This window comes from Lepisosteus oculatus, chromosome 12, assembly GCF_040954835.1.
Source record: "Lepisosteus oculatus isolate fLepOcu1 chromosome 12, fLepOcu1.hap2, whole genome shotgun sequence".
Classification (NCBI taxonomy): domain Eukaryota; kingdom Metazoa; phylum Chordata; class Actinopteri; order Semionotiformes; family Lepisosteidae; genus Lepisosteus; species Lepisosteus oculatus.
In genome coordinates, this window is record NC_090707.1 from 7,390,685 (window position 1) to 7,412,477 (window position 21,793).

Sequence of the window (21,793 nt, forward strand, 5' to 3'; positions counted from 1 at the left end):
TGTGGGCAAGTGGTTAGAGCTGAGGCACTGGGAGAGAAAGAGAGAGGCAGTGTGGGCTTGTGGTTAGAGCTGAGGCATGGTGGTCTAATAAAGCCAATCTGTTGTAGATTCAACTTTTCAAATGAAAAAACTTACAAATTCATTTCCTACTTACAAATGAACAGATTAAATAAAAGGGTTAAAAAACACCAACAAAACCATTCTTAAAATCCAATCATTTTAATTTGTGTAAAAGTCTCCAAGCCTGAACACATCTTTTTTAAAAAAAGGAAAGAAAACAGTCGCAAATGGCAAGGAGGTCAGATCACCTGACATCTTACAGATACACGCTATGAAAATAAAACCCAAATTAAAAAAGAGAAAAACTGCATACAGGGCGACATCACACTTCAAACCTGGACAATCCGATGCCCTTGGCTTAGGGGATGGAGGTAAAATAAAAATAGGTTTATTGCATCTCACAGACTCACTTAAATCAACTTCCCATGGTTTACTGGGTCTAAAACTAAAGGGCTTTCTGCTCCCCACCCCAAAAACAGTTTCTCCAATGTGGAAAAGATTTTCCCATTTCGCTAAAACCAAATTTCCGACTGCTTCGCTCAACACCCAAGTCGAAAGTGAGAAGCCAGTCCTGTCCTACAGCAGGCGGAGGCCTGCAGCTCAAGATCCACCCAGCACAGAGACGCCACCTGCCTGCGGGTCTCCCCGTTTCTGCCCGAGACCGGCAGCGAGTTGAAGGGGGGATCCGTCGAGGCGTTTGCATCACCAAGGACAGGTCATCTGTGCAGCCAAAGCCGGCTGGTGTCCTGCATACCCGAGGGGCTCGGGTACCCCACTTTCCTCACGCCCACTTCTGCAGCCCGAGAACAACCCAGACCCCAGATTAAAAAACGAGGGGCTCAGTGGCAGAGGGGCCGACGAGTGTCGGTCGAAACAAAACGAGTTGCCCTCCAGCTACACTCCCGCCCCCCCCCTTACTGAACCCCGAATTCCCCGCTCAGGCACCCGCGACAAGCCGCCCCCCCCCACCCCAGCGCCCTCTAACCCTCGCTGCCCTCGTCATCCTGCGCGGTGTAGATGGTCTGGTTCCTGCGCTTTATTTTTGGGGTGTTGCCGGTATCGCCGCTGTTCCCAGTCTCCCCGCTGGTGCGTTTGGGGGTGCGCAGGGGCGGCAGGGGCCCCCCCCCCCCCTCGCTGGGGCTGCCGTCTGTAGAGGGCGGGGGAGCTGGGGCGGGGCTGGAGGCGGCGGGGGGCAGGTCGAGGGAGAAGAGGGGGACCTCCGGGGTGCGGGGGGAAGGCAGGACCAGGCGGCCGATCGCTGGGGGGGCCGGGCTGGTCTCCCCGTCCGCGGGCAGGCTGCCGCCACCCGCGGCCTTACTCTTCTCCTTCCCCGCGCCCTCCTCTTCCTCCTCCCACTCCTCCTCGATGGTGATCTCGTCGGGGTTGAAGGAGCTGGACAGCCCCGAGGAGTCAGTGGGGTACTCGCTGGGCTCCTCCGCGCTGCCCGAGCTCTGGTTGTCCTCCTCCTCCTCCGACTCGCCCTCCCGCTCCTCGGTCGCTCGCCCGGCCTGCCCGGCGCGGGCGTAGATGTCCGTGAGCCCCAGCGTGGCGCAGAACTCCGTGGTCTGGGGGTTGAGGGCGTAGCAGGGAGGCAGCTGGGGCTGGGGGCGACTGGGGTCGTACACGGGCACGGTCACGCTGAAGTTCTCCGGGATGTGGAGGTCCCCGCCCAGCTCCCTCACCACCGCCTGCTTGGCCTCCTCCGACGCCGTGTAGTCCCACCTGGGGTTGGGGGGGGACAAGAGAGAGGGCGGCTCAGCCACACTGCACCCCAAACCAGAGAATCAGCCGCAGTGCGTCACAGGGGGGCTCAGGATCTGAGCCCTGAATAAATGGCGGGCTGGCAAAGGAGGTGAGACAGTACCGAGGTGATCAGGCAAGACAGGTAAGGCAAGCAGGTGCACAGCGATGCAAGATGGGAAGATCTGAAGGCAAGCTAAGCCCTTATGAGATCAGAGAGGTAGGTAATGTAGGCTTGGTAGCCATGTAAATGTGTAGGAAGGCGAGACAAAGCAGCTGAAGGGGCTGGCAAGGCGTGTCAGCTCGCGAGCGACGCCCCCCGCTGCCTCTCACCGGGAGTGCAGCCCGTTGTTCTCGGGGGTGTTCCAGTTGCAGGGGGTGCAGTTCAGGAGCTCGTCCGTGGCCTTCAGGATGGCCAGCCACTCGGGGTCGTACTCCAGCTGCTCGGGCGCCCCCGGGCGGTCCTCTATCTCCACGATCTGAAAGCACACGCAGGGGGCGCAGGGTTGGGCGGGCTCCACGCGGGACGGCGCCACGGCCACCGCCTTCAACAGCGCCGCCCCGCGATCAGACGAGGCCTTCGCAGCGGTCTCTCTCTCCTACCTGCAGGAAGTCGCGGTGAGGCAGGCACTTGTCCAGCGAGAGGAACCTGGTGGTCCTGGGAGGGGAGTCGTTCTGGGGCTGGGGGGGGGGGGGCAGAACACAGCCCGTCAACACGGCGCCACACGGCGGCTTGCTTCGGTCAAGACCTGACACCCAGACCCCCGACGGAGGTCAGGCCGCCGGCACGCCGCTCAAACGCAGCCCCGCAAGGGGCAAACACGGAACCGAAGCAAGCACTCCTGGCACTTTGGTCAATATCGAGATCGCGAACACGGATCCTCACCGACCGCAGACCAATACGCTACACGACGAGCCACCGCGCAGCCCCAGTATGGGGATTACTGAGGCCGCGAGACCGTCCCCCCGCTGCCCGTCTGTCAGGAGCGACCACCCTTCTGGGGACGTTTTCCCAGAGCTTGTCCCCACGCTGAGAGTGATGCACATCTTCTCCAGTACAGCTTGGGGCAGGCGGAGAACACACGCACGCACGCAGGCACGCAGGCACGCACGCACGCACACACTGCCCAGCCAGAGCCGAGGGCGATGCCCTGCTCCAGGTGCAAACCTGTAGCCCCTCTGCTCCCCGAAGCCTCGCTCACACCGGCTTGGCTGCCAGTAACTCACTGAAACCCAGCACCCCTTCCAGCCGAGTCCTACATGTCCTCAGGGATTTGGCTTCAAGGGCCTAGTTAGGGCAGCTTGTTGCCCACTCCCACCCCGCTCTGCGTAAAGAAGTGTGCTCCCTGTTCCCAAACGCAAATATAGACGTACTGAAATACACCTCCCCATAACTTCCACTGGTGCCCCTGTGCTGTGTTGCCATGTATTTGGGCAGACTCTGTCAACCTCTTCCAGGATTGTACCATGCTTGCTTGACGTTCCTCTGCTCCGTGAATCTCCTATGCAGGCGACTACAAAGACTGTAGCGCCTTAGTTTCCTGTGCAAGATGGTCCGAGAGGGGTCGCCTGGATCGACGCCCGGAGCAGGACAGAGCCACGGCGCCCGTGACCCTGCATGAAGGGAGTCACCCCCCGCCCCCCCCGCCCTGGCGTGCCCTGACCTGGTGCTGCATCAGAGCGGCGAACTTGACGTGCAGGTGCGCAGAGAACCAGTAGCTGGGCTGCAGCTGGGCCAGGAGCTCGGCCGCCGCGGGGCTCCCCAGCGAGTTCGACTTCACCTCCGACCGCAGGAACTTCTTCTTGCGCAGCAGCTGCTCGGTGCTGCCGTAGTGGTAGATGCCGCGCGGCCAGTCGTGGGACAGGAAGATGTCGATGGGCCCCCGGATCTGCAGCAGAGTTCACGGGAAAGAGAGCGCAGAGGGTAAGCACGCCCTCCTGCTGGTGGGAGAGGCCGGAGGTTTGTTCGCACCCCTGTTCGCGAGCCGGCAGAAAGGCTGAGGGAGACGCTACAGGGGGGTGTAATGGGGTGAGGCAGGTCACCCGATGGGGGTGCATGAGTTTAAAAGAGTGAAGCCCCCCTCCCTCCCACCCACCCCCGTCTGATGTCTGGTGCCTTTTCCAGCACGTGCTGGCCCAGCCATGCAGCTAACAAAGCAGGAGCAGCAATCAGCTCCCCACAGTTCACCCCCCTCCAGCCTGCTGGGGCTCGGCTCGGCTGAGCTCGGCTCAGAAAGGCTGCCCCAGCCCAGGCACCTGTTTGAGCTTGAAGACTTCGATATTTCGGACGTGGTAGGCGCTGCGCAGAGTCTGCTGGTTGTATGGTGGGAACTCGTAGTGACCTGCAACACAAAGAGGCACGGAGTTGTTAAAGCCCAGAAGTCTGGCTTCTTTCGAGAAACATCTGGAGGAGAGCTTCAGATCAATAAGCTACTAATGACCAAAACGAGCCGGAGGAGTCGAATAGCCCTCTCCGATTTGTGACACAACCCAGAACCCTGGCACAGCTCAGACAGCACATGGGGTGGGGTGTCAGATTGAAACTTCCCGGATGAAGGACCGAATCAACTCCATTTCCTTCCGTGAGATGGGCTCTACTGGGAAAGCCCCCGGTAGCAGGTGGGGAGGGCTCACCTTTCCGGTAGTCGTGCGACTTGAAGATTCCCGACAGCCCCCCGATCCGAAGCCCTCTGTACTGGACCACTCCTGCGTAGCCTGTGGATAGAGGGGAGTCGATCAGCCACCACGCACCATCAGGCACCTGGGCTTCCACACCCAATCTGGGCTTTCACGACACGCAGATCAGGACCCCCGTGACAAATTCAGAGTGCAAGAGACAAAGAGACACAGTCGCACAGTAACACTGAAGCTGTGTGTAACAGCCCTGGAAGATACAGTGCAAGCCGGTCAGCACAGTACAGGTGCTTTAACAGACCACAGTCCAAACCCCACAGTGATAAATGCGTAATAACACTGGTAGATGCAGATCCTTCAGCCACAGCGGTTTAACAGTGCAGACGCCCCAGTGGTATTAACACAGTGCAGTGCAGGGGGGGTGTGGCAGCCCATGTGCAGTGTGCCACGAAACACAGCCCAGACTTGCCTAGATAATAGATGTTGGGGGCCACCCAGCCCCCGTACGGCAGCTCCTGCAGGTGATTGGAGGCCTCGTGGTTCCCCCCGATGAAGATGGTGAGGATGGGGGCTTTCTTCTCTCCGGAGTAATACCTGAGAGACAGGGAGAGAGGCGCAGCAAGGAGAAAGAGTCCCGTTACAAATCTCATCGCCTTCTGGATCCATCCCTGCCTTCCACTCGGTATCCTACAGAATGATCTCCTTATTAATATCCCTACACTTCTATAGCGCTTTTCTGGACACTGCACTCAAAGTGCTTCACAGGTAATGGGGATCCCCTCCACCCCCACCAGTGTGCAGCCCCACCTGGATGATGCGCCAGTACTCTCCTCACACACCAGCTCTCAGTGGGGAGGAGAGCAGAGTGATGAAGCCAGCTCAGAGACGGGGATTATGAGGAGGCCATGATGGGTAAAGACCAGGGGGAAATTTGGCCAGGACACCGGGGTTACTCCCCTACTCTTTTCGAGCAACACCCTGGGATTTTTAATGACCACAGAGAGTCAGGAGCTCAGTTTCATGTTCCAGGGAGTGCAAGATGAATGCAGCATCTGTCTTGCCTTGCTGCCTGGGTCTAGACACACACACACACACACACACACTACAGCACGTTGGCAAGCATGCATGAGGGGGGCTGACCTGTAGAAGCCCTCCATGTTCCTGTACTTGGGGGGCACAGCCATGCACTTCAGGTCCCCCTGATTGCGCACGGCCTGGAAGTCCCCGCAGCAGAGCAGCAGGTCCACCGTCACCCCCTCACGGCGCTCCAGGTAGCCGATGGTCTCGTAGATCTTATCCAGCTCTCCATGGCAACAGCCTTCCACGGCGATCTTCATCGCGCGGGCCGGGGCCGCGTCGCGCTCCCCGACACAGGCAAGCTCACTCTCTCTCTCTCCCCGGCGCCGTCAGCCCCGCATCGGAAAGCACCCCCGCGGCCAGCGAGCGGTCTTCCCGGGCACGGCGAGGACACAGGGCCGCCCTCGGCGCTGCGGGAGCGCAGGGGAGGGACGACAGGGGGAGGCCGCCGGCCTGCTCTAAACCTCGTCTTCACAAGAAAACCAGAAAGAGAAAAAAAAATCACTTTTCCACGTCAAGAGTCGAGTTCCTCTGAGATTTAATTTCTGCATCACGCTGATAGAAACACTGGAGCTGGCATTCGCCACCTACGGTATCCAGTACGTGAAGTCTCGTATATACTGTATAGATATGCCGTCCCCAACTCCCAAATAAGTTGTCTACATTCGACATAGCCTTTTTTTCCCCCTTTTTGGGTGCATCCTCGTGGCCTGTGTGCAAACAGCACTTCACCCTTCAGAGGAACCAGCTCCTAGCCCACATGACGTGTTCGCTGCTCGACACGGTACCCCTTCAAACAGCGCGCTTCTCCCGGCCGGAGAGCCGCTGTCACTCTGTCGCACACGCCTTCACGATTCCGGGGCGAAAAGCGTGCTAAACCGAAGCCCCGTCAAGTTGACTCAATCGGCAATCGCTGGTAAACAGAAGATGTGGTCAAACGTCATAACATTCAATTCACACGAGGGCTGATATAGCCGATTCCTCTTAACGCTGCGATCTACCGACACTGTTAACACACTGCACTGAAGCTGCCGGCGGTGCGCACCTGGGCCCCTCTCAGGGCGCCCTCACACAACCCGCACCCACCTGGTGTAGGATCAGCGCTGAGGCAGCCGCCAAACCGGACTTCAGATACGTCCAGCCGGTCAGGAATCCCCCGCCACACAAAATAATAGCACCTCAGACCCGAAGCTCCCAGCCGCTACGCACTCAAAACATTCGCACATGCGCCCTGAGAGCGGCCCGCTGGTGGAGTAAATATATCCACCGTATCCGAAGGTTGCACTTTCCACACTGCTGCCTCCCGGAGGGACTGTACCGTAGACTGTTCCTTAGTTTGAAAGGGTAGAGTAATCGTCCGGTAGGTCTGCTATGTCGTGACCGCTCTGACAGATTACATTAATATCAATAGCTGAGCCAATCTGGTCCTGATTCAAAACGCTGCTACTATACTACTAATAAGGAGGCATTATTGTGATTAAGGGCACATGCATTATACTCTTGGTTTCTAAATGACCTGAGAACACAATAACCATTTATGTCAAAGAAACAAAATGGTATTGACAACGCTTGTAAGAATTAAAAAACGTAAAATTAATCAATTAGTAAATCTGTATTTTTCTTCGAAATAAATACCTGTTCTCATCTCTCTGACCTTGATTGGGATTTCTCGCTGATTAACTAGTTCGAGACTCCGCAGTGTGGAATCCGACAAAGCGAAACGCAAATTCAACTGCGCTTCTCTGGAAAAAAAAACACAAACTAATTCCTCCTTAATCTACAATTTAACTTTCGATAATCGCAACGAGCAGGGAGGGTTTTCGATTTAAAAAAAAAACGGGGACCCGAGACATGGTCTCGACGGGTAGTTAACCCCCTTTCTGCCCCCTGCGTACTCCCCCCTACCCTCGCCCTGAACTGGAAGCGCTTTTTTTTCCGGGAGGCCCAGCGTGTGGAAAGTGCTGCTCCGGTTGGGGCGCTCGTCAGGGGGAAGAGATATGGCGTGCCTGCTGGAGGCCCCTCTCCGTATCAGCGTGCTGTCCGTGAGTCTTACCCTCCGCCACTCTCTCTAGAAACGCGGCCCACCTGCAGCCGGACCGAGCCGTCCTCCGGCCGCCCCCGTCGGTGTGAGCCGGGGGCCACAGTTACAGTTAGACCTGGGTACCGGGCAGGGGAGGGGGGGTACGTTTATCGTGGTTATTTATGAGGTCCAAAACAGGTCGGTCATGTCTGTCATGATCCTCCGCCACAAACCCGAGTGCGGTGCCTGTCGTGGATGAAGCCTGATGGGTGTTTTATGGGCATAGGTGATGCCAGTCAGAAACAAACGGAACTTATGCTCCAACCGCCTGCTGTACGGATAGTTGCTGTCTCTTGGCTATGTCTCTGTCTCCTGCGGTGTGTCAATAGTGTCTAGGCAGGCGGCTGAAACGGGTGACGCCCACTTTTTGACAAGTCTGGAGCGGATCAGGAGTCGGGGTCCAGGCGCTGTGTGAGCTCAGCACTGGGACCTGATGGATGTTTCCCGCTGTTTGGGGAACTTTTATTTAAAAAAAAAAAAGGCTGGAGCAGGCGGGACACCGGCCAGCGTGAAACACCTGCGCAGCCATGCAGCCGGCACCGGTACAGGTACCGGTCTGAACGGACGTGAGAAAGAGAGCGGTCTAGCGCCTACTGCCTTTGCCAAGTGTGTTCAGGAGTCGGGCTGTAGCCCTGCTGGCGATCGCTGGAGCGTGTGTTGTAAGAGATCCTTACTGCCAAGGAGCAGCGATCGAGCGGAGTCAAAGTACCGAAGCGGACTCTGCTGGGGGCGGTACAGTTGTTACCGTTCTCACAGCAGCGACGACTGAACGCCGGTAGTTATGATTTATAACAGGTCGTTCTGAGCGAGAGCAAAGTTTGTCTGTGTGCGGTCTTGCTGAAATAATCAATATGAACGATTTAAAATCAATCACCCGAGCACGCTCAGCGTTAGTGTAGCGCTAGCAGTAGCGCAGGTGGAGCAGTGTGGTTTCGGGGCTCCGGTGAAGTCGCTGCCGAGCGAGGGCAAGGTGAGGCGGCGGGGCTGGCCGGCCTCGCTGTGAGGGACGGTGACCGCTCTGCTCTGCTGTGGGTCCCGGTCCTAGTACTGGAGTGCCTCGGTGCTCTGCTGGTTTTTGACCCAGCTGGGCCTTTCATCACCAGTGCTAAACTGTTGCGCTTGCTGGATTAGTTTTCTGTTCCGGACGTCACCAGCTACACAAGCGCAACCTCAGCACCCGGGCCTTCGGGCAGTCCGATCCCGATGTGCTAACTTATACATTGCTCATTTATTTCTGACTAAACTATTAATAGTTCATCACTTGATGATAGACGGACACCCCCCCCTCCAGTCAGTCAGTGTTTTTCCTTCTGTTTAAGTCCACTTGGTCCTGGTTCAGCTCACACAGTCCTGAAACCCAAATTCCATCAGCGTTCAGGACAATTACAGCTTTTTAAGAGCTGAAGACAAATTTGGCAAAGAGGCCTCAAACAGGAACTTGAAACGCACGAGCCTGTGAATAGGAGCGCAGGGCATCGACAGGCACAGGCCCTGCCCCAGAACAGCCTGTCTTCCAGCTGCTCGCTCCTGGTGAAATCGAGGTCTGGATGCAGAAAAAAAGTTGACTTAGACGATCAATGACTGGTAGCGGTTAGCCCTAGTAATGAACGGCCCGTTGGAACGAGAATCAGCAGACGCAGGGGTCCCCCAGAGTCCTCGGGCAGCGACCAGCGCGGGGTTGCGGGGCTCCTGGAGCTTTTCTGTCTGTAAACCAGTCTCATTTCAGTTCGCAAGTTGTGTGATTCGTGGTTGGGACTTTGCCCCCCCCGGCATCGTAGCTATAATCCTATGAGCAGCTTTGCGTGTTGCGGAGCCTGATAAGGGGTGAGGGTAGCGGTTTCTGTCGTCAGTCTTTGCTCACCGAGCGCTGGGTGGGAAAGCTTGTGCGCGCTGCTTTGTCTGAGGGGCCGGTGAAGCAGGATCGATAAGGGAGCCTAGAAGGTGCTCGCAGGAGTTTAAAATGTCTTTGAAAATGGGGAAAAAATATCTATATTTGGCATGCGATGAGTGATTGTGCTTTGTGTACGTGTCCCAGCTGTTGCTTGCAATGTCAGCTTTATGGGAGTGGCCATGTGTTTAACTGGGAGCAGTCGGGGGTCCGTCCTCATTTCCCCTCCACTGGGATTCCCGGGACAGCTCCTTGTTATCCGCAGTGGAAACGAGACCAAGCCGCCCCCTGCTCCTGGCCGGCCGCTGGCGCTCGCTCCCGGTGAACGTCTCCATGAGACTCGAGGCTCCGAGGAGGGCGAGACGCCGTGAGCCTCCCTCAGTCTTCCTGCCCTTCAGCGTGGAGTCAGCTCCGCTCGTGCTGGGCTGACCCTGGGTGTGAGCAGGGCTGCGGAGCCCAGTAAGGGACAGGTGCACACTGCTGTGCTTTGTTGGGGTGCTCCAGCCAGGCTCCCCGAGAGAGTCCCGGGGTGCTCTGTGCTCTTGCAGTGGCTGCTCCCCGTGTAGCGCGGCGGTGTGCTGAAACCCTCCGCGGAGCGCCCCAGCGCATCTTTGAGGCAGCGGTTGTAACCGAGTTGGTGTTTCAGCTGGAATTCCTGTTTAGTTGACAGCACGTGGTGGGCTCCTGCGCTATAGTGAGACTTGGAATATGTAAGGCTCCCCTTTGGTTTAATCCCTTAATTGCTTAGTTTGCAGAAAGCTTCATGTTAAGGCGTAGCCAGTTCTGGGGTAAAGGTCTGCCTTACAGCCGTGCTGTACTTTGACTCGGTAGTATTTTCTGTTTCTCATCATGGGATCTGTAATCAAGTCATCATCTCTAAGACTTTAAGGCTTGGCTAGAGGGCAGCCTCACTGCGGTGATTTAATGCGTCCTGAAGACATGGGGCTTGACAGGGCAGGCATGATGGCCACACCCCACCTGGGTTAGGGCAACCAGGAGCCGGCGTGTAGAGTCTGGAGAAGCACCCTGTGAGTCTGTCAGCTTTCAGGCTCCGGCGAGTGAGCTGTCCGTGTCGGTAGGAAGACTTCACCACAGAGCGATCGAATCCCTGCCTGGTTTTATGAGCGCTGCAGTCTTCTACAAACAGTTGGTTTTTTTAACTCACTCGTCTCCGTGCGCAGATGTGTTAAAGCTTTGAAAAATCCGGTATCCGATAGGGGTTGATCCTTAAGGAATCCCGCTTTGTAAGAAACCATATGAGTCCTCAATGCTGGCGCTGCATGCTGTAGTCGGCGGGCCTGCGTGTCCTGATAAGAGACACAGCACCAGTGGCTGTGGTGGTTCAACTGTGGCTGTAAAGGGCAGTCGGTCAGATCAGCTAATGGGCTCCATGAAACATCCCTCCTCTTAATAAGCAGCTGATGGGTAATTTCTTCTCCTCAGTACCAAAAGCTGTGTTATCCAGGGAGTTGACTTGCTTTTTACGTTCATGCCAGTAGCCATTTATGGGATGGTTTTGAAGGATCTCTAGACTAATTTAAAGATGGAAGTCTTTGCATGTCAGTGGGAAAACGTCTGGAGCTTTCTTTTTTTTTTACCTGCAAGCAGGTCGGATCACCTGTGGTCCCACAGTTCTGGGAACGAGGTGTCCCTGAGAAAGGGATGCCCGGCGTATTCGGCTCAGGAAGAAGTTGGAAATCTGACACCTCTCTGGTTTCCAGTTGGACTGGCCAAGGAGCTGACTGGAGCGGACTGGCCTGTGTGTGGGCTGGAATGAAACTGACTCCTTGTTTGTGTCTGCATGTTACCCTGATGCAGGAGGTCACAGCCACCAGTCGCCATTATGTGGACAGACTGTTCGACCCTGACCCACAGAAAGTGCTGCAGGGAGTCATGTGAGTACCTCGCCGTGTGGGTGTCTGTGTGTGTGTGATCTCATGGTGCTTAAGCACAGCACGCTCTTATTTTTATCTCGGGCCCTGCTCTGCTCAGACTTGCAGAAGGGTATCACTTGCATGTCCTTTATTATGCTGCCGTGTTTATTTTTAAAGCACAACTTTGTCATGTCCTGGCTGACAGACAGAGGGGACGCAGCTCTTATGAACTCGCTGAGGCCCGAGTCCATCTAAAGAGCTTAAGAACCGTGGAACGGGACTAGACTGAGTCTGCCTTGTGCTCTGTGTGTTTGCAGTGACATGAAGAACGCCGTCATCGGAAACAACAAGCAGAAAGCCAACCTGATCGTCCTGGGAGCCGTGCCCAGGTACCCTCACCCTCCTCGTCGTGCCCAGTCGGTCTTGCTCCCCCTGTCTCTTGGTTCCGTTCTGTCCGGGGGATAAAAAGTGCAGAACTGGACTAAGTCCATTTTTTTAAATCATGCATAAAGAGACATCCAACACAACTGAAGAAAGTGTCAGTATAATGGGTTTATGATTAACTCTGTGAAAAGACCTGCTTGTAGTCTTTTCACACTTGCAACACCTTAGCATAGGGTGTCCTCTGTACACCTTGTGCACCCTTTGTTGGTTTCTTAATGAAACTAAGAGGGTTGTTCTAATTGTGGTAGAGTTCTCTCTACCCCATCACCTGTATTATCTCTGTACCCTGTACTGCCTGTTTTTAAGTGAATGAAACGTCAGAATCCCTGAGCAGGATTTGTCCTTTTTAGTGTGAAGAGATGCCCCACTGAGCTAGGACTGCACTCGGGGGGTGGGGGGGGTCCCCCAAGTTGTTGTACGCAGTGATCAGCTTAAGAAAGGAAATATAATTTATTAAGCTCTTTGTAAATTTTGCTAATGTTCTTTCTCCCTTTACTGTGAGGTTGAGAGCGGTCAGTTTTTTCCCCTCAGTTGTTTTATACACGTCGATTTGGATCAGATTTCATGTCGTAAGTCCAGTGCACAGGAGGGAGGGGGTGATGTGAGACCTGTAGCTCTCTCGGCGCTGTCTGGGCTGTCCGGGGCCCCTGCTCCAGAACCTTGTCGTCTCCCCGTCTCTCTCTCAGGTTGCTCTACCTGCTCCAGCAGCCTTCCTCGAGCACGGCCTTGCGCGCCGAGTGCGCCGTGGTGCTGGGCAGCCTGGCCATGGGCACCGACAACAACGTCAAGTCGCTCGTCGACTGCCACATCATCCCTGCCCTGCTCCAAGGTACGGCGCCGCGGCCTGCCCCGGGCGGGAGGGGAGGGGTGGGCTCACCCAGGAGGAGATGGAGGACTGAAGAGCGCGAGAGAGCCCACGCGTGCGAGTCGAGAGCAGGGCTGGGCGGCCCCCTCTCTTCCAGCCAGGCCCGTTGGCCAGTCTGTCTCCATCCCCGCCGCCGACCCCACTACAGGGGTGCAACCCCACCCCTGTCGTGGGGTTGCAGCTGCAGGGGTGACGAGACGGTCGGGGGGTTAGCGGGGCGCGGGCGTCGCGTCCCTCTGTGTTGCGCCGCGCCGAGCCGCTCGACTCTCGACTCTCCCTTCCCCGCAGGGCTGCTCTGCCAGGACCTGCCCTTCGTCGAGGCGTGCCTGCGCTGCCTGCGCACCGTCTTCATCAGCCCCGTCACGCCCGTGCAGCTGCTCTACACGGTGGGTCCTCGCGCCCGCAGGGGGGGGTGCCACGCGCCTCTGGCGGGCACCCCCGGCAGGCACTCACCTCGGCCAGCCCGCGCACGCTGGTTCGGCCTGTGGCCTGGTCTTGTCTGTCTTGAGTGTAATTGCGGACTGACCTGAATCAGCTGTTCCATGCTGAGGGAACGACAGTGATCTGATTGTTCCAAGTGAAAGTCCTTGAAGGTTTTTTTTTTTCTTTTTCTTTTTTATTTTTATTTTCCATCACCTGTTTAACTCGGCAGGGGCCCCAGTCTCAACCCGGGACAGCTGCCACATGTTTCTGTGCTGAAGAGAGTCATGGCGTCACTTTCAGAAGGTCACATGACATAACTGCAGCCTAGGCCTTGTCCTAGTCCTTGAAGGTCCGCCCTCACACCCCCGCCTGCCCCGTGTGTCTGTCTTCCTGTAGGACCCCACTGTGATCCCGCACCTCATGTCGCTGCTGAGCCGGTCGCAGCGGACGCAGGAGTACATCACGCAGATCTTCTCTCACTGCTGCAAGGTCCGGGGGCCAGGGGCGGCTGTCTTTACAGGCGAGATCGTGGCTGCCTCCATCTACGATGCGCGCATTTCGAAGCCTCTTCTGTGCCTTTGTGCATATAGAACAGCAGCTTTGGATAACGAGCAGTTCATTTGTATTTTTACAGCACCTTATATTCATGTGGAATGCAGTCTCTTAAGAGATTTACTGTATAGTGACTAGTATATAACAGATTAATTGACTAGCATGTAGAAGACAACAGAGAGCCTATTATAAGAATTTTGAGCCAACCGGTTAGTCTTTTATTACAATGAGGCTAATGAACCAATCAGCACTGAGCTTATTCATGATAAAGAGATCTGCCGATCATCTGCATCTGTTGCGTAGATTAGAACATTCAGTATGCCAACTTATTAAGAAGTTGGCTCTCTATTTATCAAATTGTCTGACATCTTCCAGACCCCTGAGCATCAAACAATTTTGTATAACCATGGCGCCATCCAGAACATCGCTCACCTTCTTATCTCCTCGTCCTACAAGGTGAGACGCCTGCCCTGGGGTTCACCCCCCAGGTCCCTCGCTGGCTCTGCCTCGCTGTCCGTCTGCCTGACGTCTCATCCGCCTCTTTCTTTCTCTCCCTCTGCTGCTCAGGTACGGATGCAGGCACTAAAGTGCTTCTCAGTTCTGGCCTACGAGAACTCTCAGGTCTCCATGACTCTGGTGAATGGTGAGTCCCGGCGCTTCTGCCTCTCCGTACGTCCGTTTTTATTCTTGATCTCTTTGGTTTTTCTGTGACTTTCTCTCTTTCTACCCCCACAACGAACAGTCCTTCAGTTCTGAGAATCTGCCCTGCTGTGAGGATGAACCCGTATGTGTGCTGTGCACGGCTGTAATGCTCTCTCTTGTTATTGCAGTGCTGGTTGACGGAGAGCTGCTCTTTCAGGTATTTGTCAGAATGATGCAAAGGGACAAACCCATCGAAATGCAGCTCACAGCTGCCAAATGGTGAGTGGCTCCGAGTCGCCATGGTGTGCCTTTCCTCGCTCTCCTCTTGTTTCACAGAAACTGCTGTCCGTGTCTTGTCTTGCTTGCTGGGCTCTGGCAGAAAATGGTCTCTGGCGCTCTGCCTTTGGGGTTACTCAGCTCGCAGAGGCTGGGAGCTGGCTAGGAGGCCTTACAGGGGTTTGTAGCAGTAGGAGGTCATCTCTTGTCCTCCGCTGTGAGGAGAAGGCGTGTCCCCAGTCCTTTTCGGGGATCAGTATGTCAGCCGTCTTATTGCACCTACAGCGTAGCCCTGCAGGCAAGTCAGGATTGGTCTCCGCAGTGATAGAGCTTGATCCTTTAGTCAGTAGTGGAAGCCTCTTAAAGAAGGCGGCGCTGTTCACAAAAGCAACCGTCTACTTCACCTGGAGAGGAAAGGGAGAAGAACATTGGCAATAGGCTGCGGCCGCTGGATTTGTGATGCAACCCCTGTGTGTTACTGTCTTCCTGTATATCTAATGATTCTCCTGCCCCCGTCTCCCACAGCCTAACGTACATGTGCAGAGCAGGAGCCATCAGAACAGACGACAGCTGCATCGTGTTGAAGGTGGGCGTGGCCCCCTTTTTATAAACTGGGGGTGGAAGTGTGTGAGTGTGTCCGTCTGTGTGACCTTCTGTGAGGGGTGTGGAGTGTGTGTATTCCCAGTTGTCATGGTGGAGTGTTTGTGGTGTGTGTGTGCGCACGAAGGCATGCGTCAGCGTGTGTGATTGGGTGATAACCTGTTGCTCTCCCGCGCCTAGACCCTGCCGTGTCTGGTGCGGATGTGCAGTAAAGAGAGATTGCTGGAGGAACGAGTTGAGGGCGCCGAGACGCTGGCATACCTCATCGAGCCCGACGTGGAGCTTCAGCGAGTTGCCAGCATCACCGACCACTTGATCACCATGCTGGCTGATTACTTCAAATACCCCAGCTCTGCTAGTGCCATCGCGGACATCAAACGGGTGAGGGAGGGAGGGGCGGGGTCCATTGTATGGATTACCGTGTGGTGCCTGCAAGAACCGCACTATTGTTGGGGTTAGAAGCAGTTTGATAGACTCTGCGCAGGAAGCTCATAATAGCCAGTGTCACATTTTTGTGGGTTTTCTAAAAAGCTGAACATTTCAAGTTACTGCACATTTAATATTTTACTGTAAACTCAAATCTTAATCTAGTAATTGTCCTAGGCAAGACAAAATGTCACATTTGTAAATCAGTTTAGGGCGTCATTAATAGCAGAGCTGGAAGGAAAACCTGAAGACACCAGGGCTGGGGACCTCTGGATTATTTCTTAATTGTGTGTTTCTCCCGTCCTCCCCCAGCTGGACCATGACCTGAAGCACGCCCACGAGCTGCGCCAGGCGGCCTTCAAGCTCTACGCGTCCCTGGGCGCCAACGACGAGGACATCCGCAAGAAGGCAAGTAGGGCAGGAGGAGGGGACTAGCCGCGTGACGGGCAGGCAAGAGAAGTCCAACAGTTAGTTTGGGCCTCCTCAGTCCAGGACTTCTCTTGATCTCTAGATTTATCCATCCCGTTGTGCTGTTCAAGCCACGTTCTCCACTGTCTCTTGGTGAGGTGTTTTTATCTGTGTTCACCCCCCTGCTTGGGCTCCCTTTGGAGTGACGTTATTCACCCCACCCTGCTCGGTCTCTCTGCTGGGTGAACTTATTAACCCCCTCTTCCCCGGCTTGGTCTTCTTGTGGGGTGACCTAGTTCACCAAACCCCCCGCTTGGGCTTCCAGAGGGGTGACTTCATTCACCCCCTCTCCCCCAGCTTGGTCTCCTGGCGGGGTGACCTAGTTCACCAAACCTCCTGCTTGGGATCCCAGAACTGCGTTCACCCCCCCTGCTCAGCCTTGCTGCGGGGTGACCTTATTCACCCCTCTGCACCCTCCCCCCCCTCAGATCACCGAGACCGAGAACATGATGGACCGGATCGTCAGCGGCCTCTCGGAGTCCAGCATCAAGGTGCGATTATCAGCAGTCAGGTAAGCCCCTCTTCCCAACTCCCATCCAAAGAGGACTTAGGGGGCCAGGGACATCTGAGTTAATGCTGAAGCAGGGACAGTGGCCCACAGCTGTAGACTGTGTAACTGAGGAACAGCGGCAAGAAATCTATCACAAAGGCAAACACCCCATTAAGAAATAAAATCGCAACTTTTTTTGCGGTGCTCTCTGTTCATGTCTTCCTCTTTCACCGCAGCTTTCCTTTTCCACCTCCTCCTCTCCTCCTCATCCCTCTGTCCCTCCCCGCCAGGTGCCTGCACTCCCTGTCCCGCTCGGTGCAGCAGCTCCGGACGAGCTTCCATGACCATGCGGTGTGGAAGCCTCTGATGAAGGTGGGTGTGTGTAGGGTGGCCTTGGCCACAGGAGGCTCCCACACCTGGTGAAAGCACTTTTTGACCTTTGCAGTGGCCTGATTGTAGCAGGACCAAAGCAGTAACGTGGTGAGACCCCACTGTGAGTCTCACAGCTGCAGATTATAAGTAGGTGCAACAGCATGGCTTACTGCTACATGCAGCTCAGGATATCCCTGACATCTCTTTCTCCTTTTCTCTCAGCTCCTGCAGAACGCCCCAGATGAGGTGCTAGTCATGGCGTCTTCCACACTATGCAACCTGCTGCTAGAGTTTTCCCCCAGCAAGGAGGTGAGAGGGAGGCACAGCGCAGCTGAAAGCTTTAGGCAGAAGTCAAGTCGGAGGAGTTTTATAGTCTGGGTGCAGCGTTGGTCACTCTGTTATTGCTTTGAGTGGGTGTTTATGAGTGACCATTACCAACTGTATTGGAATCCTAGGAAATATGGCACAGTGCTGTACATAACATTTTCAGGAACAGGCAGTTACTTCTGAGATGTTGCATACAGCAGGTGTCTGTTTAAAAGGCACTCAAGCCAGGTCAGGAGTAATGGTCCCAGGCCAGAATTCTACAGCAGATTTCTCAGGGCCATGAAACGGATCAAGAGTTTATACATTATTTCTGTGGACATGGTATAGATAATGGGTTTTTGCATGGGCCAGATACCATCAGATACTGCTGGGTTTGTGCTTGCTGTTTTATTACTGGAGTTTGTATTATGCATCTCTATTAAACCTAGCTGTTTATAAGACCCTTCCTCCCACAGAATGGACACTGATTCTGTGCAAGATACTCTGCAGTGAATTCTGCCCATTATTGCAGTTGATGCATTAATGTACAAGTGGTGTTCTGGTTACTGTGTGTGTGTGCTTGCATTAACCCCTGTTTGTGGTGTCTGCAGCCAATCCTGGAGTCAGGCGTGATCGAGCTGCTGTGCAGCCTCACACAGAGTGACAGCCCTGCGCTGAGGGTCAATGGCATCTGGGCGCTGATGGTGAGGTCATGCTCTCTGAACCCCCTGGTTATTTCTTATTTGGACTGGTGGGGGACATGGCATTTCACTTCTGTGATTCAGCTGCAAGCTAAGGGGGCTGTTTTCAGTTTGCAGAGCCTCCAATCCACTCCATTATGCGATTTAGGTGCCATCTGTGATTCTATAATTGCTAATTAAAGGATCGATATAGCTGTAAGGGAGATGGTTATATCAAGGTACACCAATGTAAACGATTGCAGGGGCCGCAGAGCTTAGTTCCTTAAAGTTTATAGATGTATTCAGCTTGTTGATAACAACAGTTTACCCTTTTAGATTGGTCAAGAATTGCATTCCTTTGTGTGGGAGGACCTCTGACATTCTGGGACTTTGTTGATGTGGATGGAGTATATCTGCACGTCTCCCACCTCCTAAAAGTCCCTCCCTCCCGCCTCCCGCAGAACATGGCCTTCCAGGCGGAGCAGAAGGTGAAGGGCGAGATCGTGCGCGCGCTGGGCACGGAGCAGCTCTTCCGCCTGCTGTCCGACCCCGATGCCAACGTGCTGATGAAGACGCTGGGGCTGCTGAGGAACCTGCTGTCCACGCGCCCGGTGGGTACCCCCACTGGGACGCTGGCAGGCGCCCTGACTGGCTCCACAGCAGCAGTGGAAGAGTAGGGGTTGTGGGCTCTTGACTCCATGCCCTGCTGTATAAGTGTTTATTCTCCAGTTAAAGGATTATTATCTCCTTGTCACCTTGATGTAATCGCTGAGCAACACTGCTTTAAACATAACCGACTGGCATGCTCGACTTTTTTTTGATGCATTCACTTAACCCTGACAGACTAGGGATAAAGAGACGCCCACAAGTAAGTGTGTAGCTTTGATGGTGGTTGAGATATAATTTATGAGAAAACGGGTTGTATTTATTATCCCATGCAGTGGGATTGACTTCTTAGTTGATTGAAAGGAAAAAGACGTTCCTGACCTCCGTCTTGCCTCTCTGCAGCACATTGATCAGATCATGAGCTCCCATGGGAAGCAGATCATGCAGGCGGTGACTCTCATCCTGGAGGGTGAGCACAGTGTCGAGGTCAAGGAGCAGGTGAGATGGAGCCCCCAGAAATCACACCTTGTATGCATCCCAGGTTTTGCAAGCTGAGGTGTCCATTCTTGTGCAAGTTGATGAAACGGAGGAGTAAATATGTGTGCGTGCATTTAATTTTACAATTCTCTGCAAATTTGCTTCCGAATAAAGGAACAAACTAGAACTGCCTTGTCCTGCATGCACACAGGAGCCTGCTGTTTTGGGATTGCTATACAATCGAGAGTCTTACATGCTTATTTCTTAAGTCTTTTATAATTAAAGTAAAGTGATTGCGTATCCATCATGTTTCTCAGACGCTGTGCATCCTGGCCAACATAGCAGATGGAAACACGGCCAAGGAGCTCATCATGACCAATGACGACATCCTGCAGAAAATCAAATACTACATGGTACTGGACGAGCGCGTGTGTGTGTTCACGCAGGCGTGTACAAGTCTGAATTTTGTTCCACACGCCTGCGAGCGACAGGGTGGCATTGTTGTTACAACCAGCTTTTTCCATTGCTACGTTAATCCTGCATGATTATTGAGCCAGTAGGGTGCTGGTTGTAGCAGAGCTGTGCAATGGAGGGGATTGGTGGGGCCGGGAGTAAGGTCGCCCTGTGTGTCCCACCCTGACTCTCTCTCTCTCTCTCTTTGTCAGGGGCACTCGAATGTGAAACTTCAACTTGCTGCCACCTTCTGCATCTCCAACCTCATCTGGAACGAGGAGGATGGTGAGTTCTGCGCAGGGGGTGGGGGGTGCAAACAGCTCAGAAGGGGCCAAACCCTGTTTAACTCCTCTGTCACCTTTCTCACTCCCTTCCTCCTCCTCCTCCTCCTCATGCGAGTCCTCTGCCCCTCAGCATGTGTGCAGACACGGCGAGAGGGCTGCGATTTGGGAGTTGATGGCAGACTATTCTTTCTGTTCAGTGGTGTAGTCTTCCTCCTCCTCCTCCTCCTCCAGGATTGATCCTAGCGCGTTCCCTGCTCTTGCTCTTGCCCTGAATTGTCAATCGACCTGTTTGTCACACTCTCTCCCCCGCCTCCAGGCTCTCAAGAGCGCCAGGACAAGCTCCGGGAGATGGGGATCGTCGACATCCTCCACAAACTCACACAGGCCTCTGACCCCAACCTCTGCGACAGGTCAGTCCCGCCTCCCGCCCCATCGGTCGCTCGCCCCCACGGCCGCAAGTCTCCCGCAAAGGTCTTGCGGTCTCTGTCGTCGCCCCGTGACCCGCAGGCGTGGTGCGAGGGCGCCGCTGATGGTGCCCTTTCTCTCTCAGAGCGAAGACGGCCATGCAGCAGTACCTGGCGTGACACGGGGGGGCCGCGCGGGAAGAGGCGGAAGTTGCTCGACCAGCGGTCGCTGGGAGGTCACAGAGAGGTCACCCTCGGTTTTTTTTTGCACAAGACACCTTGAGCTGCGGCGCAAGAGGCCCCCCTCCCTGCCCTCCTCCCCCCCCCAAAAAACCGCCCGTGCTCCCTCGGCTCTAGAGAGGCACTGTTCTCGAGGGAGGGTGGGATCTGAGACTCAGTTTTTTTTCCCTTTCATTTCCAACGGGAGATTGTTCTGTACTCCTCGAGAGCAGAGACAGCCGAGAAGGAAAAGGCAGGACGCGGAGAGAGAGTCGCCCCCTGGGGGCCTGGAGGGCTTAGTGCTGTGGACTCCTCCTGCAGGAGGGAGAGGGTGAGGGGCGCCGGGACAGCGCGAGGGGGAGACTGAGCTCAGCGCTCGGGACAATCTGGAGAGGACTGAGAAGCGGAGGATGGGTGGGGAGGATCTTCTCCCTGTTTTAATTTTTTTATTGTAATTATGGTTTTTCTTATTTTATTTTAAGAGGTTCTGGTAAAGTGAGAGAGGAAGTTTAACAACTTAAAACAACTGCTTAATTTTTTTTTTGTGTTTTGTTTGTGGACACATACCTCGAAAATATATAAATATATTTTTTGATTTTTTTTTTTGTTTGTTTTTCATTTTCCTTTGTGTGTGAAGTATTTTTTTGGGGGGGTCCCGTGAAGACCCCTCTGGCGTTTCCTGGGAGGAGGAGGAGAGAGACCCAGAGGGCACGGCTGCAGAAACAGGGGCCCCCATGGGCCCTAGACTCCGGCTGCAAGCCCGCTGTGGGGCAGAGGGGCCGTGACTGAGTAGGACTGTTTATACCACAGGGGCAGAGAAGCTCTTTTGTTTTGTTGTGTTTTTTTTTTTTTAAAGCAGCCTTCTCCTGCCATTTGAATCTTTTTGAAGCTCCAATAGAATGAATGTTTTCTGTGAAATATATGCAGACATGAACTCCAGATTTGCACACAGTCTTGGTGGTGTGTCCTTTGTTTTGTTTTGTTTTGTTTTTTAAAGCCCTGATGGATGAAGAAAGGGGGCAGGTGTGGATCTGCAGGGTGGGGGCAGGTGAAGGAGAGCCAGGAGGCCTGAACTAATGTTCACAAGCATTTCTTTAGGGTCTTGCTGCAGAACAGCTTGCAAGATTGGATAACAAGACCATCAAGCCTGAGTAGCGCAGCCATCTCATAGCTCGATCTTGCATGATCTCGGAAGCCAGTCAAGGCTTGCACCTGGTCAGTATGGCGATGAGAGACCTTCAGGGAAAACACATGGTGCTGGTGGACCAGTAGGGGGCGCTTTTGCCTTTTGACCAGAGTTTCCAATGCAATGCCTCGGGATAGTGACTGGGCATGCTGGGGCGAATTCCAGTCTGGCCTTCCTAAAGCTCTACTGAAGCCATTTCTCACTCCTCCGACTGAACAGAACAGCTGCCACATGTACAGTGCACTGTAAGTATTCGGACAATGACAC

At 54.6% G+C, this 21,793-nt stretch overlaps 2 protein-coding genes across 6 annotated transcripts; one reads left to right on the forward strand and one right to left on the reverse strand.

Moving 5' to 3' along the window:
• Nucleotides 1-200: 200 nt before the first annotated feature.
• On the reverse strand, nt 201-7,229 carry dbr1 (debranching RNA lariats 1). 2 transcript variants are annotated; one of them, XM_015358558.2, is made up of 9 exons: nt 7,147-7,229; nt 5,575-5,980; nt 4,904-5,028; nt 4,435-4,515; nt 4,057-4,142; nt 3,465-3,689; nt 2,404-2,481; nt 2,134-2,279; nt 201-1,782 (listed from the first exon to the last, which is right to left on the reverse strand). In XM_015358558.2, the coding sequence occupies exons 2-9, from the start codon at nt 5,769-5,771 to the stop codon at nt 1,041-1,043; spliced, it is 1,680 nt and encodes a 559-aa protein (XP_015214044.1). In that variant the 5' UTR covers nt 5,772-5,980; nt 7,147-7,229; the 3' UTR covers nt 201-1,040. The 2 variants fall into 2 exon arrangements, with proteins under 2 accessions (XP_015214044.1, XP_006636459.1); XM_006636396.3 differs by lacking the exon at nt 7,147-7,229 and adding an exon at nt 6,598-6,846.
• Nucleotides 7,230-7,408: 179 nt separating this feature from the next.
• On the forward strand, nt 7,409-21,279 carry armc8 (armadillo repeat containing 8). Of its 4 annotated transcripts, none has more exons than XM_069196310.1 (22): nt 7,409-7,553; nt 11,298-11,374; nt 11,671-11,742; nt 12,484-12,626; nt 12,951-13,048; nt 13,482-13,574; nt 14,013-14,093; nt 14,205-14,280; nt 14,468-14,558; nt 15,081-15,141; nt 15,336-15,536; nt 15,894-15,989; nt 16,478-16,560; nt 16,830-16,911; nt 17,134-17,220; nt 17,829-17,921; nt 18,359-18,508; nt 18,906-19,001; nt 19,298-19,393; nt 19,646-19,718; nt 20,034-20,127; nt 20,268-21,279. In XM_069196310.1, the coding sequence occupies exons 1-22, from the start codon at nt 7,509-7,511 to the stop codon at nt 20,299-20,301; spliced, it is 2,022 nt and encodes a 673-aa protein (XP_069052411.1). In that variant the 5' UTR covers nt 7,409-7,508; the 3' UTR covers nt 20,302-21,279. The 4 variants fall into 4 exon arrangements, with proteins under 4 accessions (XP_069052411.1, XP_069052413.1, XP_069052415.1 ...); XM_069196314.1 differs by lacking the exon at nt 7,409-7,553 and adding an exon at nt 7,617-7,635; XM_069196311.1 differs by lacking the exon at nt 7,409-7,553 and adding an exon at nt 8,104-8,133.
• Nucleotides 21,280-21,793: the final 514 nt, after the last annotated feature.

Excerpts from the sequence above, each read along its gene's own strand:
- dbr1 (XM_015358558.2), bottom strand. The coding sequence starts at position 5,771 with ATGAAGATCGCCGTGGAAGGCTGTTGCCATGGAGAGCTGGATAAGATC. Across the intron at positions 2,280-2,403 it reads CTCACCGCGACTTCCTGCAG|ATCGTGGAGATAGAGGACCG; the intron begins GTAGGAGAGAGA and ends GTGTGCTTTCAG. Across the intron at positions 1,783-2,133 it reads AACAACGGGCTGCACTCCCG|GTGGGACTACACGGCGTCGG; the intron begins GTGAGAGGCAGC and ends CCCCAACCCCAG.
- armc8 (XM_069196310.1), top strand. The coding sequence starts at position 7,509 with ATGGCGTGCCTGCTGGAGGCCCCTCTCCGTATCAGCGTGCTGTCC. Across the intron at positions 16,912-17,133 it reads TGTGGAAGCCTCTGATGAAG|CTCCTGCAGAACGCCCCAGA; the intron begins GTGGGTGTGTGT and ends CTTTTCTCTCAG. Across the intron at positions 19,719-20,033 it reads CATCTGGAACGAGGAGGATG|GCTCTCAAGAGCGCCAGGAC; the intron begins GTGAGTTCTGCG and ends CCCCGCCTCCAG.